Source organism: Struthio camelus, chromosome 3, assembly GCF_040807025.1.
Source record: "Struthio camelus isolate bStrCam1 chromosome 3, bStrCam1.hap1, whole genome shotgun sequence".
Classification (NCBI taxonomy): domain Eukaryota; kingdom Metazoa; phylum Chordata; class Aves; order Struthioniformes; family Struthionidae; genus Struthio; species Struthio camelus.
The window spans coordinates 126438680-126456793 of record NC_090944.1 but is presented as its reverse complement, the minus strand read 5'-3'; the positions used below and the strand labels follow the sequence as shown (position 1 = coordinate 126456793).

Here is an 18114-nt window from a genome sequence, read left to right as displayed (position 1 = left end):
TACAAATATATTCTAACCTTAACTATTTCCACCAGTCACTAGCATATGAAGAGTATCCTTTCTGAAAGGGAGTGGTCTTTCTTACTTGGAAGCTTTTCTCACCTTTTTTGATACTGAGGATTTCACTTTCTTAAAAGCTTCTTCAAAGTGTTTATGGCAAATCTTGATTTCTCCTTAAAGAAAAAAGCACAATAAATTGCTATATGAAACTGGGGACAAGTAACAATCATGTGATTTCTTCTGCATGTATTTCAAGGCAACATTCATGAAGTCTAACTGTACGTGCTACAGTCTTTTGGATAAGATCTAAGTAGTCATGAACACCTGAAGTTTTATATTACTTTTAATGTAGGCTTCTGTCTGTCACCTTAAGCAACTTATTAACCTCTGCATTAGTTGTACCTTATGCCAAAGTATTTTTGTTTAATTTTTGTTTGTATTAACTTTTTCACCTGCAGATCAGGAATTTCATTTTCAGAGATGTTGAGTGAACTACAGCTTACATCAAATCCTGTTAGAATTCAAATATCTTAACCCTTTGGGATGTGAATCTCTCAAGTCCTGCTGCTTCCAGTTTGGGGCTTTATTTTCTGTACCCCTGCTTAATATTAAATGTCCCTACAGAGCATTTTTTTAATAGATACCTAGAAAACCTTTTGTATCATCCCCCTTTGACTGCAGAATACTTAATTCCTAAATAATTCACTTCATATCAGCCCCTTGTTTGGAATTATCCAGATGTAACGAAAGTTTTGTATTTACTTTTTCAATTGCCTATCTTTAAGTTTATTCATATCCCTTTTTTCCTAATGCAGCCATCCACAAGAATTATTTCTAATCATATTCTTGGAACAGGTGTGTGTGTGGTTTTTTTTTTTTCCCCCTCCTCAGAAGTCTGCTATGTGTAAGCATACCTCAAAGCATTGATTTCTCTGATCTCACAAGTAAGTACCTTATTTAGCCTAGACATAAGAATCCCAAAATACCACTGCTGTGGCCTCACCAGGGCTGAATAGAAGGGAAATACATCCGGAGTACTGTGTCCAGTTCTGGGCTCTCCCCTACAAGAGAGACATGGCACTACTGGACAGAGTCCAGCGGAGGGCTACAAAGATGAGGAGGGGACTGGAGCATCTCTCCTCTGAAGAAAGGCTGAGGGAGCTGGGCCTGTGTAGCCTGGAGGAGGGAAGACTGAGAGGCGATCTCATCAATGTGTACAAGTATCCGAAGGGGGAGTGTCAAGAGGATGGGGCCAGACTCTTCTCCGTGGTGCCCAGCGACAGCACAAGAGGCAACGGGCACAAACTGAAACACAAGAAGTTCCATCTGAAGATGAGGAAAAACGTCTTTCCTGTGAGGGTGACAGAGCACTGGAACAGGTTGCCCAGAGAGGTAGTGGAGTCTCCTTCCCTGGAGATATTCAAAACCCACTTGGACACAGTCCTGTGCAATGTGCTCTAGGTGACCCTGCTTGAGCAGGGCGGTTGGACTAGATGATCTCCAGAGGTCCCATCCAACCTCAACCGTTCTGTGATTCTGTGATATACAGAAGTACAATAACAGCATCCTACACAGGTATCAGCTTTAGAGTCATTTTGGTGTATGTTTTTTATGCACTCCATTAAGACATATTTGGCTTCCAGAGGTATGTTTTGCCACTACCCTTGCATACATGTTTGTAACGTGAAAGGGATATGTGGACATTAAAGAACTGTTAACCAAGACTCCTTGTTACTATATTTGATTTTTGTGAGTTTAAATTAACATAAACTGTTTAGAGCAGGAGAACTTAACACAGCAGGAGACTACAGAGAGCACTAAATTGAAGACAGGGAACTTACTGAAGATACAGAACGTGAGTAGATAGCCCACAACGATTATTATTTTCATTAAAGTAGCAAAATCAAAGTTCACTGAACTAAATTGGTTTTCACAGCTGAAGTTGTTACAAGAGTCTCATACTCTGTACGTCCTTTGAAGCTAGATTACTTTGAAGTAAATATTCAGGAAGTATTAACCTAAGAAAGGTCAGAAGAGTTGTTAACAGCACGTCACCAGGACCAGAAGGTGTTCACCCAAGGGTTCTGAAGGAATTTGGCTATGAAAGTGCAGAGCTGCTGGACAAATCTTGTAGCCTATTGTTACAGCCACCAGAGGACTGTTAGTTTGGAGAACTTCACAGGATTGCTGGAAAGATCCTTCTATGGATTGAAGGCTGACTAAAGGATATGAAATAAAAGGTAAGGCTTAATGGTTCCTTTTCAGGATAGGGAAGAGTCAGAAGCGGAGCCCCACTCAGGGAGTGGTGCTAGGACCAGTTTTATTCAGTATCTTCATCAATGACCCAGAGAACAGAGCCACCAGTTTGCAAATAATACTGAACACTTCTGACAGTCAAATTCTGAGCTAATGATGAGGAGCTCCAGAGGGAACCTCAAAACTGAAAAGCTGCCCAATCTTTGCTAGAAAGTTGCGTTGGTGTGCTGTGCGCCCTCTGGAACAGAGTGGAATATCTAGCATCTCCTAGGCTACAGTCTCTAATGTGGTCAGGTCTCTCAAGACTGCTCAAGGTGGAAGCAGAGCTTACAGATTCTTATAAGAGATACCACAAAAAGGATAACCTTTCCATTTTCACTATAAAAAAGTCCTTCAAGTAAACCTAAAGCAAAAAGCAAAACCCTGCTGTAAAAAACAACAAAACATTAAATTTACTCCAGAAGGAAAAAAAACAGCTACAACAAGGAGGTTGTGATAGTTTCTGCAGCGTAGTAAGGAAGAGCCCTCAATCAGCTGAGTGATGCAAAGGAACTGAGTGCTGTGGCACATGCTCCACCCATCTGCGATCCGCGTGCACAACGTGGGAGGGGCGTCAGTTGTGCATGTCCTGCAGTAGCATAGGAGCAAGACGTTCTCAAGTCTGTATGTACACTACCCTTGAAAATACAAATGAAAAAGGTTTCAAATCAGAAACTAACTGCCTTACACATTTCCATACTTGCCAGGGCTGACCTCTTGGGAATACAAAAAACAAAGGCGTCCCAAACAAATAGCTGCTGCAAACATGCAGACCAACTTGCGCACACATTATGGATCTGTAGCCAGCTGACAAGTCCATACTACAACCGAGTCAGGCTGCAACCCTAAACTTGAAGGCTGACTTGAAGAGATTAACATTTTTACGTTTAGCCTGTTCACTGTTAATTATTCAAAATGCATCAGATTTGATTCAGGAATTTCCATCTCAAAACGAGAGCTTTTACTGCGGTTCCTATCTGCAGCAAAATGGGTAGCCAAGCCGTACAACAATGAAGGTTTTATGGTTTGTTTCTCCCTCCCAACCACCCAAAGAAACACACCAGCTCGCTCTTAACAAGAAATACAAACATTCTGCTGTTGTTAAAGACAGATGAGACTAGATACCTACTAGATGAAAAAGAATGTTTCAAAGCCATTAAAACTCATGTGGTTGTTAAAAGTCAGAATCGTAATACAAGCCTCGTATATTTTCCAAGGACATCATCTGAAAAGTCACAATTCCATCTTAGCTTGCTTTTTGACTTAAGAGAAAAGTGCCAAAAAGATTACTGGAAAATGAGCAGTATATATAAACATTGTATACATACACTGCTTATTTTCCAGTAATTTCTTTTGTTACTTTACTCTTAAGAAGGAGCGTATTAGTCTGTTATAATTATGTGAAAATTAGGCATAGAAGTACTCAATCTAGTACATACATTTTGAATTTATAATATCATTTAACATTAACTTTTCTTCAAGGTTAAAAGGTTCAAGGCTCAATTCTTTTAGTAAAAATTTATGATAAAAATCCAGCATAACCCTTTTTCCCCTGTACTCTCTCCAAATCTAATTCAAAGATTCTTATGTGTTCTTGAAACAAACTTCTGACTTCATTTTTGTTTGGCTCAGATATCATCAGTGATTTATACACAGCACACAGGCCTTTATGTTTGTTTTAAACTAGCTCAAGTACTTTACATTCCATTTATCTTTTCACTGTTCCATTAGGATTTTTGTAAAGCTTTCTTACCTTTCTTGCTTTTGCTATTCTGCAGGGCCATTTCCTGTCTCAAGGCACAAATTGAAGCTTCACGCACTAGAGCGGAAAGGTCTGCCCCCCTACAGACACAAACAACATAAATTATTTTAGGATAAATTTATCCCATCTTTGGCTGATGGCATATACAACAAAGGCAAGAGACTATGATCAATGATACAAATGATGATAAAAGACTAAAGAAAGGCAAAGGAATTTGGGGGAAAAAACACTTCACAAAATCTCACAACAAGTTATTAAACGATTCAAAAACGTTTCAAAAAAATCAAATGGTTACAGCAGTTCCACTTTAATAGCATATAAAGTACTCTAGGTATTAATTTAGGAGTCAGAAATCATTTAGAATGACAGAGAAATCAGACAACAGCTACGGCACATTCAGAATACGTGATGGTATCATAGACCATTTCATCCCAAACAAAGTCTTCAATACAGGCACAAAGAGGAAGAATAATAGGTAGGCTGACCGAGGAAAGGCAATAACATACTGTACTACCCACAAAGCCTAAATGTACGGAATACCAGCCGATACAAAAAAATCAGTGTAGATACTGTAATTAGATATTCATGATACTAGTCTTACCATACCTCTCTGCATGGCCCAGCCCGCTCTATCTTTGTCTTCATCCCCAGTGCTTAGCTCCAGAGCTAGGTACAGGATCTCTGCAGCAACAGTGGGCCACATTTCCCTTTCCCTTCCTATATGCGGCAGCATTCTTCCCTCCCCAACAAAGTGAGAGGGCAGAGCAAACCTACTGTGTACCCAAGGGAATAAAAGCTGACAAAGGAGGCTGTGCTGCCATGAAGGTTCATCTTAAGAACATGGGGAAGAGGTCTGAGGACCACCTGATGCTGCAATCTTGTTACACAATAAAGTCCTCCAAGGACAGATTTTAGCCTCAGATTAAGACCAAATACATAAGGAGTAAGGGAAGAAGCAAAAGCCCAACCAGCATCCTCCAAAATGCCAAACAACTGAGTAATATTGTGCCACTTGGTGGGAACACGATACACTTTTTTGGTGTCATTCTTATGAAAGATGCAAATGGAATCACCCGTTATTACACGAGTGGGTTGCCTTGCCCAAAGCTGGATCCAACAATAAAATTAACATAGTCTTAAAATAACAGTGTCCACAAAACATAGTCAGATCAGTCTTTCAAAACATTTTGTTTCCAGCTGTAAAACTTCTCACAAGGCTTCAAACTAGTGAAAGCTAATGAACAAAAAACCCTACCTGATGCACGCTTAACTCCACCTGCCTTATCTAGGCACTCTAGGAACACTACTGTGTACAGCACTTCCACATACTCATCTTTTCCAGGTCTAAAACAAGGACAAACTAAAAATCATAAATGGGGGTTATCACCAGCACTAAGATTCAAAAGCAATACTGTGACAGGCAGCACATCATAAAGACTTTATCTTTCGTGAATTTCAGAAAATCATTAATAAATCATTTAATAGCTTAAGGCTTTGTGAAGTTATGTAGAACACTGGGTTTGCAAATTACTCTGACACAGATAGCTGTCAAGCTTGCCTAAAAAACATAGTTTGGTATTCAAGAACTAAAGGTTGAAATAGGCCCTCACTCCTATGTCAAATACATTGCTTTGAACTGTGTGAAAGAACAAGTTAGTGGTGGTAGTTTAACCTATTTTCTTTCAACATCGTTATGTATGGATCCACAATTTAAAGGGGGTTCTCTTATCTGCAAGCATTGTAAAATAAGACCAAGCAAAGCCAAGATGAAAGAGTGGCCTCTACTGATCTGTATTTACAACAAGACGATTGACTATTCCAGACAAAAAAGACTATAGCATCGACATATTTCTACCAAATCCTTGGAAAAGCACAAGTGAAAGTGAGGAAAATGGCATAAGGGAAAATGCTTATAACCCCTGAGAATGAAGAGGTCCTTGTAGTAATAATGTAACACATTATCACGCATCAGAGGACTGCTAGTATTGCAGATATTAAAGTCAAAACCAGAAGCTACTCACGTGTAACAATCACAGTTTGGACTATAAGCAATATCTTCAAGATTTACATCGGCATCTAGTGGAGGCCGAGTGCCATCCTATCGGAATTGAGGTGATGAAAAGAAAAAGGAAAAAAAAAATTATTTATTTTTTGCATGGCATCCCCAAGGTGACTAAGTCCATCAATCAGGACTCGTATAGGGGTCAGACAAGTTTCCCAAAATATCCTTTAATATTACAGTTGTTTTCATCTCAAACCCAGAAGGATGATGACCAGCCTTAAAAACATGTAATGATGAAATATTATAAGTAACGCTATATTTTAACTTTCCGCCAACAGAACAGCTTTTCTCCAACAAAATGTGAGCCAGCCTGTCACACGGCAATAACGCTGACACTATTCTGTACATGGACGTGCTTTAAATAGCTGGTTACACCAACAGCATTGTTTAGCTAACTTCCTCTACTTTTATTGAGATAAGTGTTGAAATCAAATAGCTCAGCTATAAGCATTTAGATTTAGCCTGGCCTCATCACTTTTAAGAACTGAATTACCTGTATACGCCTTTTATGTTACAGACAAGGATACATTTCAAAACTAGAATCTTTCCGTTCTTGATTTCATAGAAGTTTATAAACTGTAGATATTCTGTAGACTTTTTGACAATAGTCTTCCATATTATTACTGCATCCCGTACAAAGATCCCAGAGGAGGTTTCTTTTATTATTATTTTTGCATACCCCCTCCAAAACAAACAACAGTCTAAATTATACTTGAAACTGGCCAACACAATTCTTTAAACTCTACAATGCCTTCAATAGAAAGGAATAAAATGTATAGCAACTGGGAAGATAAAACCCTTGAACATCTAACTGACAACAAAATAATTAAGGGGTGATTAGGCAGACTAAGGGAGCAATCTGGAATGAACCTTGGGTAGAATATCCTAGGAAGGGCAAGAACAAAAATGCAAACAAACAGCCCGATTTTGGAGCATCTTGAAAAGAAAGACTTTAGATCAGAAACAAAAGAAACTCCATAGTTTCATATGCAATACTCTAAAAATTGTTAAAATGACAAGAGATTGCAAGCCAGAGAGATACTTCTCTGCAGTGGCAAATGTTTTACCTATTACTTCTCAAGTAGAAATGTATGTTGGGCATTTTTATGAGTGGGACAATCCACCTACTCTGGAGATAAGCTCAGCAGTACGTGCACCAGAGAAGCTGATACAGCTTGTAGGAATGTAATTATAACGATAACTAAACATGTGAAGACATGCTTCTCTTGCATAATTAATATGCAGTTTGAAAACGAGTGATTTGTACAAGTTAAACTGAAATAAAACTCTTTCACAACACAGCTTCAACCTACATGTAATGCTCTCCATTTTACTTACATGCTGTTCCTCCCCCAACTTCCCTTTCTACTCCTCATGCTGCCTTTGCAAGCATTCATGTTTTTCCTTAACATCTTGACCCAGTTTCCATATCTTGTACAAGTATTCCTCAAAGATTTCTGGAAACACAAACCACCATCCAAAAGCCACTCACATCTGGACCAAACATTTATGTTTTATATAGTCCTGAGCACAATTGCTGTATTCAAACAAATGTTCCTGTACTCAGAATTTTCCAGTTTACTTATTCAGAATGCAGGGATGAAATCCAACGAGTAGGATATTTCAGTTAATGTTAACATATTTTCCATTCCACATACTCCACGTTCTTCTTCCGAGTAACTCTGAGCATTTCTTTTTTTTCGAGCATTAGAAATACAAATCTTTGCCTAGCTTTGTGAAAACTCTGGCGACTGCAGAAGTAGTAAAATGAGAGTAGCACCAGACTCAGGTGGAATGAAAATGGAAATATGCAAAGAGACTTATTCAGTGTGTTTATATCTCATTTTTGCTGCCCTCCCAAGTAACAACTGAGAAAAAAAAATCTGCTAAAGATTTAACATCTCATTCACTATAAAGACTTAAAATCAAAGTATTAAGACTAGTATGAATTAAGTATGAATGGAAGTGCCTGGGACTCCAGCAGTGGCACATACTGGTAACCGAGGACAGGATCAACAGTAATTACACCTGGTAAACACCGTGGAATATGTTGCTTGTTTCAACACAAGGAGGCCTATGATCCGATTATGCCACAGCAAAGATGGCTTGTCAGCAGAAGACCTGTGCTCTGATAACAGGAGGATAGTGACAAGCATCACACATGCCACTCCTCTTGGTGTTATGCCAACAGGAAGATAGATTATAGCCTTAATGATACCCAAAATGAGGGAACAAAGACAATTTGCAGCAACCTTGCCCAAGATTTATGGCAGCTGAAGGGAGATTCAGAACTGCTTGATTCTTAAAAGGAGTCTAAAAAACGATCCCCTCTAAGAATGAGCTCATCACTGCCAATCAAGAGGAAGGCAAGATAAGCAGTGAGGACTCAACAGCCAGAATTTCTTGTACTGTGTTGCACATAAGTGATCCGGGCCATACCACTTGGATGCATGCATCCTGGCCATTATTTCTGGCTGTGAGTGTGAGCGAGCGGAATCAGTTTTCTTTAATATCACCCTCCTCTCTCATAAAGTCTTGCACAAAGCTTTGCTGCACTAATTTCCTACACCACTAACTACAGTAAGAGCACTTGAAACAGTTACAAATCTCTGAAGATTTTCCAGCAAAAATTAGAGAGAGCAAGACTCGACTCTTGTACATGTAAAAAAAAAAAAAACCACAAAACAAACAAAAAACATACAAAGCAGATGTAAACTCTTTAGCTCACAGAAAATCCTTCCGCTTTGTTTACACATAGTCTAGTGACTGACCATCACCACCCACTCCTTTTAAAAGGAGGCTGTTTTTATTAAATCAGAAAAATCATATAAGCCCCATTTTCAAAGAATACTTCACAAGCTACGTTCAAAAATAAATTGGCAAAATTAAAAGTGTAATTCTCCATAGTATATTCGAAAAACGACTCATGGAAGCAACACTCGGAAATTTGCTCTAGTGTTTTAAAAAGCAATATCTTCAAGAATGGGGTTGTAACAAACAAAATCTTTTAGTAAAAACCTTCTTATTGAACTTAGTAAACTTATCTACTGCTTATGGCAAAGGGGCATACTTACTATTTTTCTCCTTCATGAAGAAGTAATGCCATACACAGAATGTTTTAAAGGCAAGTCAAACATCCTGAACTGGTAATGAGAGTCTGACTTTTGAACAATTATCATGGCATGAAAGGCATGCTTGAAGGCATCCTCGCCTTCTGAATTCCCCATAGCATTAACTATTGCCTACACCATAATTTTCTTCTCATGCAAGTCTGAGGGAGTTTCTTTAGCAAATTTGTAAAAATATAATTTTTCCACACTGTGCATAACGAAGTTCTACCTCTTCTCTACAGCCAAGACTTGGTGTCCTTTGCAGCTCATGACAATCTGATAGAACGCTTGCTCATAACTCTCAATACTACCTGTTAGAAAAAGAACGAAATATCTGACTAATTTCTTAGGCTTGATTACTGCTGTACTGAACTTGGAAAAATACTGGAATATAATTCTGTAATCCAAGTTTCAATACATGGCAGAATGTGCCATTAACCCAAAGAGGATCCAGGAAGAGAGGTATTTTAAAAACTTTCACATTTACTTTGACCTACCACCTCTATCGTGTACAAGAATCCCAGTGACCCCAAAGGGAATTACGTGTCATGATTACCATTAAGCAAATACAGTTGGAACTAGTGAATCATTTTGTTGAACACGTGGGAACTCCTCCTCCCCCCACAACATACAAAACACTTCCAAGCCCAGTAGGGATCTGTTCAGACTGTAACAATAAAGGTAGCAATTTCCGTATTTAGCAAGTTTCCTTTATTCAAGATTTATCAACCCCAAGCAGTCTCGCAGCAAATTTAACAGCAGATGTGGCTGATGGTTTATTTTTATGACTTTGTGTAATAATTGAAAACGTTTCATGAGACAGGGTCCTGCAATTTTTCCATAAAATTTAACTTGTATCACATCATCCCACCAACCTTCAAGATAAGGATTTACTTCCAAATACTCACTTTGGTGATGGTCTTTAAAATAGCAAGTCGATCTTCAGGTGGTGGCAAACCCACATAGAGAGTTTTATCAAGTCTACCGGGACGCAGGATAGCTGGGTCAATTATATCTTCGGGGAGAAAAAGACAAAATAGTCCAAAAATAAGATACACTTCAGAGAAGTGCATATGGGAGAAGAAATACGTGCATACCTGTACAGACATTCAAAGAAGCGCTGCAGCCACGATGGAGCTTTAAAACAGCTATTTAAAAGTTTCACCTGTGTCAAGTAGGAGCCTCCAGTACAATTAAGCCATATTGACCCACAATTACCAGTTTCATCTGCGTACAAACAAAGACAACTCTCTTCGGAAATATAGTATTAGAACATTTTTCTGTCATGCTCAGCACAGTGAAGTGAGGAATTCCACATTGACTCATGATAGAAAAAATGCTTTCCCTTTGCTCAACTGGAAAGAACTCTATTCATATTAATTGTTGCCAATTTGCTCGAAAACTACATTGATAAATTAAGAATCACAAGTATGTAGGGCCATTCACAATGGCCCATAGGTAAATTTAATTTTCCTTGTTATTTGCATTTTTACTACCTTTTAATTTCTAGATGGTGATAGACGATACCCATGAAAACATGAAATAGAGCTGCAAAGTACAGATTTTGTTTCCCAGGAAGCAGTGTAAACTTCTGATTGTATTATGTACACGGAGAAGTAAGAAACCAAAACTCATCACAATTGTTTTTAGAAAACTATTCAGAACTTAAATGCAATAGAAATCTCTGGCAGCCTTTTAGCACCACAGGCTTCGACACAGAACTCTCACAAGCAGCAAATTAGGCTATAAATACCAAGGACTGCTGGTGTTCAAGAGACACAAACAGTGCATGTAACCTGTGAGAGACGTAAATTCCTGTCCATGTTTCAACACAAACTGCCTGGATGATGTTTCTAAGTTACTTGGCTTCTTGATGCCCCATTTCTCCATCTACAGAAACGGGGACAGTATTACTTACTGTACTTCACTAAGGGTTCTGAAAAATCAACACCCTACGTACTAACTAATGTGAACAGTAAAAGCCACAAAAGCACACGAACAAAGACAAAAAACACGAACAAAGACAAAAAACCCTGTATTTTTAATACACCAAACTTTTAAAGTCTGCAAGTTCTACAGATGTGTAATACAACTATTTCAAGAATCCTATCCAAAAGTTAATGGTGAAAATTAAACCTAAGTGTTAAGCTGGAAACGATGAAAAAATACAGTTAAACAGGATCCATGCTGTGACAGACCCAGACAAGAATATTTGTCTTGTACTTCTATGCATAGTACTATATAAGATACTTTATCTTGTGCTTTTGATATAAATATGCCTTCCTATTTCTGCCTCCCTGTAGAAGAAAGAAAGGGAAAGTTTAGCCACATGCTAAGAAGGGATGATGAAGTTTATTCAACAGGTCAGTTATACTCATCAAGACAACTACTCTCAATAAGGACTGTATTACAACACCATGCACTTGATAAATTTTCCATTCTAAATTTGCAAAAGTTCTATAAAAATATTAAGCTTGATATGGAAAATACTGTTTCTATTTTACACTCAGAGAGCTTACCTTTCTACCTGCCCAAGGATATGAAATAAGTTAGTGATCCAGTCTAAAGATATGTTCATCCATTTGCCAGTGACAGATTACATGATCCACGCTCAAAGAGTTACTGCATCTCACTATCACACAGTAACTCAGTAATTACAAGCTGCAGTAATGGTGGTTTACCATGAGAAAACCATGTTGTAACCTAAAACACAGCTCTACCCTCATCTCTTAATGAGCGCATTCATTTCACTTTGCTACGTCAGAGCTGGGCCTCTGGGTCTGAAGTAGTTCTTAGAACTCTGAAAAATGAATGTAACAGAAATTAATATTTACTTATTTGTCAAACTCAATCATTAGATGCACTGCACAGGGTTTAAACAACTGAATAACGCTCCCTTCTTAGGAATTTCAAAGCATTCTATCCTGACAAATCATAACGTTCTCTCAATATTTATTTATTATCTGGAGACTGATGTAAACAGAGGAGAGTCAACTAATTTTAAATACATTTAACATTTTAGTGAAGCTGAGATAGACCTCTTTCAAAGTCTATTATTATCTCCCAAGTTTGAAAGTGAAACATGGAAACCTGATGACACACAGCACTTGTTTTCCAAACAAATGTCTCAGGGAAAGAACGTATTCCTATTAAGAGAAAAGGCTGGTGATCATTTTCTGTCTTGGCTTTCTTATATAGCCAGTGGTGTCGACAACACCACTGCAAAACGATGGTACCATTTTCCAAATAATTTTCTATAAGCGTAAGAAGACATTATATGAGTACATCCACACCTTGCTGCTTAAATTCCCAGCTGTTCTTAAATTAAGATAGCTACTATCCTCCAGAGAACCATATAAGATTTCAGTTTACTAAGTTTCTCCTCGTACTACTGCAAGATTTTTTCAAACCCTTCACTGCACTTATTTTGCAAGCATCCCTATAATGTGACACTATGTTGTCCTATGATAAAATCCATTAGTCTCACAGTCACTTCCAGCTGGTTACTCATGTCTTACCTCGATTATACAAGAGTCAACAACATTTAGGAAAACTCAGTCCATCCCAGCAACAAAGGCTATTGTGTTGAGTCCATCAAACTTCTCTTATACTCATTGCAGGTGATAAAATTGCATTTGGAGTAAACAAGATCCAAGTCCTCACATTAATGATTTTCTGGAGCCTATGCTCAGAAGACCTAAAATTCCAGGATGAACTCCTTGGTCAACAACTTTCCTACTCCAGCACAACCAAACTCTGCGTTACCAAAGTTACCCATGAAAGGTACACAGCATTCAAGGGTTGGTGAAAGACAAAAATACAATTTGTATAAATTAAGGACCATTATGAAGGAAACCTTATGAAGGAAACCGTTCTCTGCCCCAAGTTAGGTGCATTTCTTCAATCTTGCCTTTAATCCAGCAACATGTACAAACAACAAAAAATCCAAACTGCCCCTCTTATCTACCAAAAACCCTACCAAGCAAACAGACTCCCCTAAGCATATATCTTTTGGTGCAGAACAGGATAACATATACAGCTAATATCCATCACCTTACCTAACGTACTCCTGAAAGGTGCTTGGATACTACTAGCTGAGAGTGCTAAATGAGAATTTAAGTAACACAGAACAGACCCATTACCAGAACTGAAACAAAACATTAAAAAGCAAAGATGACATCACAATTGAAGCCTAGCTTAAATCACTATCAGTTTGTCCCGCGGCACTGATCTCTAGTCTGTTTTCCCAGGTTACGTGTAGCTTGGTAGATCCTATGGTAATTGCTGCTGATGCCTTGGTTAACCTATTTCTAAAGGGTTTATAAATGTGCAAGGCCTGAAGAAGTAAGAAAAGAGGGAGAAAGCAGTAGCACCCAATACTGAAATTCACATTGGTCCTGAAAAATTGTGGGATGTCATAAACCCTGATTAACAACAGTTTGATGTTTTTAATATTTAGCTTTGGATTCTGGGAAGGAAGTAGCCTGAAAAAGAATATAACTATGCTGACCCATAAAGGCTCTAACAAGACATCATTTCTGCTTCTCCTTTTAGTTTTGCTGTCTTTATTTTTAATGAGATTGAGGGCTTTAAATGTGCAATCCTCTTTAGACACAGTTTGACATTGGCTCTACATTTAGGTGCAAAGAGATTGAGCTGGGAATACTGCATCCTTGCAAATTTAGCAGTAGTCAGGAATGACCTACAGAGAACTCTCAAAGTCACTAAGTAAGTGCAAGAAATATTCAAATATCCTGCTTTTAAGGACAGATGAAAGGCTTATTTCAGGACCTCTGGAGTAAGATTTATCACTTGCAGATTTTATACGATAAACAAAGGAGCCAGCCTGTGATGCCTGCCCTTTTGGCAAAACAGGAATTAGACAACTCCAAGTCTTTAGGAACTTTTACAAAAATGAATTTGGCATCAGTCTTCAGCTGCGGGGCAAATAAAACACCACCATTTAATACCAATACCCTATCACAGGTGCTTAACACATCACTGGAACAACTATGCCAGTGTCAGATACAAAAACTGGTTGAGCCATTGCTACCGAATCACACTGATGGCCATTCATTATACTAGTTATGTTATTATGAGATAAGACTCTCCTTTTGGCAGCGTATGTTTCAGCACCATGGTCTCTGAGACCACAACACTGACAACATACACTAATAAGTTTAACAAACAAAGAAGGTCTGGTTGGAGATGTGAAGGTTGGGGGCAGCCTTGGCCGCAGAGACCGTGAGATGGTAGAGTTTAGGATCCTACGAGGAGGAAGCAGGACAGTAAGTAGGATCGCAACCCTGGACTTCAGGAGAACTAACTTTGGCCTCCTCAGGGACCTACTTGGAGGAATCTCATGGGGTAGGGCCCTAGAAGGAAAGAGGGGTGCAGGAGAGCTGGTTAATATTCAAGTATCACTTCCTCTAGGCTCAAGATCAGTGCATCCCTCTCAGTAAGAAGTCAAGCAAAGAGGGCAGAAGACCTGCATGGATGAGCAAGGAACTCCTGGCAAAACTCCAACAGAAGAAGGAAGTCTACAGAATGTGGAAAAGGGGACAGGCCACTTGGGAGGAACACAGGGACGTTGTCAGAGTGTGCAGGGATGCCACAAGGAAGGCTAAGGCCCACTTGCAATTAAATCTGGCAAGGGGTGTCAAGGACAACAAGAAGGCCTTCTTCAAATACATTTAGAGCAAAAGGAAGACTAGGGAAAATGTGGGCCTGCTGCTGAATGGAGCGGGTGCCCTGGTAACAAAGGATACAGAGGAGGAAGAGTTGCTGAATGCTGCCTTTGCTTCAGTCTTTTCTGCTAAGGCCAGCCCTCAGGAATTCCAGACCCTGGAGACCAGGGAGGAAGTCTGGAGAAAGGAAGACTCTCCCTTGGGGGAGGAGGATCAGCTTAGAGATCGTTTGTCCAAACTTGACATCCACAAGTCCATGGGCCCCGATGGGATGCACCCACGAGTGCTGAGGGAGCGGGCGGATGTTATTGCTAGGCCACTCTCCATCATCTTGGAAAGGTCCTGGAGAACACGAGAGGTGCCTGAGGACTGCAAGAAAGCCAATGTCACCCCAGTCTTCCAAAAGGGCAAGATGGAGGACCCAGGGAACTCCAGACCTGACAGCCTCACCTCCATCCCGGGAAAGGTGAGGGAACAGCTCGTCCTGGAGGTCATCACCGAGCACGTGGAGAACAAGAAGGTGATCAGCAGTAGTCAGCATGGCTTCACCAAAGGGAAATCATGCTTCACCAACCTGAGAGCCTTCTCTGATGGGATGCCTGGCTGGGTAGAGGAGGGCAGAGCAGTGGATGTTGTCTCCCTGGACTTCAGCAAGGCTTTTCACACTGCCTCCCATCACATCCTCCTAGGTAAACTCAGGAAGCGTGGGCAGGATGAGTGGACGGTGAGGTGGATTGAGAACTGGCTGGATGGCAGAGCTCAGAGGGTTGTGGCCAGTGGCGCAGAGTCTAGTTGGAGGACTGTAGCTAGCGGTGTCCCCCACAGGTCAGTACTGTTCAATATATTCCTCAATGACCTGGAGGAAGGGACAGGGTGCACCCTCAGCAAGTTTGCTGATGATACTGAACTGGGGGGAGTGGGAGTGATACACCAGAGGCCTGTGCTGCCCTTCAGAGGGACCTGGACAGGCTGGAGAGCTGGACGGAGAGGAACCTCCTGAAGTTCCACAAAGGCAAGTGCAGGGTCCTGCCCCTAGGGAGGAACAACCCCATGCAGCAGTACAGGCTGGGGGCTGACCTGCTGGAAAGCAGCTCTGCAGAGAAGGACCTGGGAGTCCTGGGGGACAACAAGTTAAGAGCATGAGGCAGCAATGTGCCCTTGTGGCCAAGAAGGCCAATGGGATCCTGGGCTGCATCAGGAAGAGTGTTGCCAGCAGGTCGAGGGAGGTGATCCTGCCCCTCTCCTCAGCCCTGGGGAGGCCATATCCGGAGTACTGTGTCCAGTTCTGGGCTCCCCCCTACAAGAGAGACATGGCACTACTGGACAGAGTCCAGCGGAGGGCTACAAAGATGAGGAGGGGACTGGAGCATCTCTCCTCTGAAGAAAGGCTGAGGGAGCTCGGCCTCTTTAGCCTGGAGAAGAGAAGACTGAGAGGCGATCTCATCAATGTGTACAAGTATCCGAAGGGAGGGTCTCAAGAGGATGGGGCCAGACTCTTCTCCGTGGTGCCCAGCGACAGCACAAGAGGCAACGGGCACAAACTGAAACACAGGAAGGTCTATCAGAACATGAGGAAAAACATCTTTCCTGTGAGGGTGACAGAGCACTGGAACAGGTTGCCCAGAGAGGCTGTGGAGTCTCCTTCCCTGGAGATATTCAAAACCCGTCTGGATGTGATCCTGGGCAATATGCTCTAGAGGTCCCTGCTTGAGCAGGGTGGTTGGACTAGATGATCTCCAGAGGTCCCTTCCAACCTAAACGATTCTGTGATTCTGTGATTCCTGTGAGGGTGACAGAGCACTGCAACAGGTTGTCCAGAGAGGCTGTGGAGTCTCCTTCCCTGGAGATATTCAAAACCTTCCAACCTTGGCCATTCTGTGATAAGCCACTAACAGTAACAGCAACCAATCATAAAAGCTAGAACATTGACAACCATTCTAAAAAAGAAGCATCTGGCAAAGCCATTTTCTGTCCTATTTTGCTATACCAGCATAGATTAAAAAAAGATGAGATCTCGCTTCATAATACTGAGCCAGTGGACGATTTCAGGAAGTTCTCCTGGGACACAGATTATTCAGAAGCATGAAAAAAACTCCAGCACCTCTACCCAACATCGGTATGACAGAAAAATCTTTCATTTAAATGCCAGGTTTATACAAGCAAAAAGAGCTCATCAGGCACTATAGCTTTTAGTGTTCATAGAAATTATTTAAATATACAAGCCACTCTAAACTATGTTTCCACTCCGGGTCTCTGCTTGGACTCACAAAGGGTAAAGGAACTATACAAGCAGAAAAAAAAAAAAAAAAAATCATTTCCTCAGTTCCCCTAATCAGTTCTCACAGCTTTACTAGAAGTTGTTCTGTTAAAAGCTGCATCAGCCGGAAATCATACTACTTCACACTGACAAATGTAGATATCATAGCAAAAGTTTGTAGTCTAAACCTATACAAAGTGTTATTCATATACGTTACGTTGCTGATACCCTTCTGAAGCAAGAGAGCCGTGCGAACCAAACTGCATGAATAATTGCTTTCTCTAGTGAAATCTATGTGTGCTAAGCTTTGTTGTTCAGAAAAACGATTTTATGTCAGCAAAATAATTCCTTCTATAAAACATAAAATTAATTCCCATTAAGATAATATGCTGATACATTTATTCCCCTCAGTTTATCATTATATTTTATTATCCATGTCTGAGATTTTATTTATGCTAGGCATTTTTACAGCAAATTCATTTTTGCATCAAGATCACGGGCTAGTAATACTGAGTTCATGCCACAAAAATCTTCCAGCTTTCCTCACACATTACTTCAAGTTCCTTTCCTCAGGAAGGTTTTGCTTTTTTAACTATTCCAGCGTAGTTAAAACAGTAAGTCCTCTGCTACAGCTGAACAAGACAACACCAATTTTTAACTGAAAAAACAAAACCTATTACAACGTTACTTTATACTAACAAATTGGTAAAAATGCATCCAATATAAGGCTTATAAAAGGATGGATTTACAATAGCATACATGCATATCTCCTACATGCATGAAAGTAAGATGCATAAGTACATACTGAATCACTCTAGGTCTTCTAATGTAAACCTGCTAAAGCTGGGAATTAGGGCAAACCTGCCAGACGCAAATATTCATGTCTTAACATCTGAGTGGCAGTCGTTCTAAAGCAGCCCTTCTAAAGCTACTCAGCTACT

The 18114-nt window shown here is 40.2% G+C and overlaps 1 protein-coding gene across 4 annotated transcripts in view; it reads right to left on the bottom strand.

The window, feature by feature from the left end:
• The window catches only part of NVL (nuclear VCP like), a 52365-nt gene that overhangs the window by 7150 nt on the left and 27101 nt on the right, over window positions 1-18114 (bottom strand). For 2 of the 4 annotated variants that reach the window (XM_068940188.1, XM_068940190.1), the window contains exons 19-22: window positions 10138-10244; window positions 6079-6155; window positions 4049-4137; window positions 103-173 (exon numbers count right to left, since the gene is read on the bottom strand). In XM_068940188.1, the coding sequence (XP_068796289.1) occupies window positions 103-173; window positions 4049-4137; window positions 6079-6155; window positions 10138-10244 (344 nt within the window). The other 2 variants (XM_068940191.1, XM_068940192.1) reach the window with 2 other exon arrangements.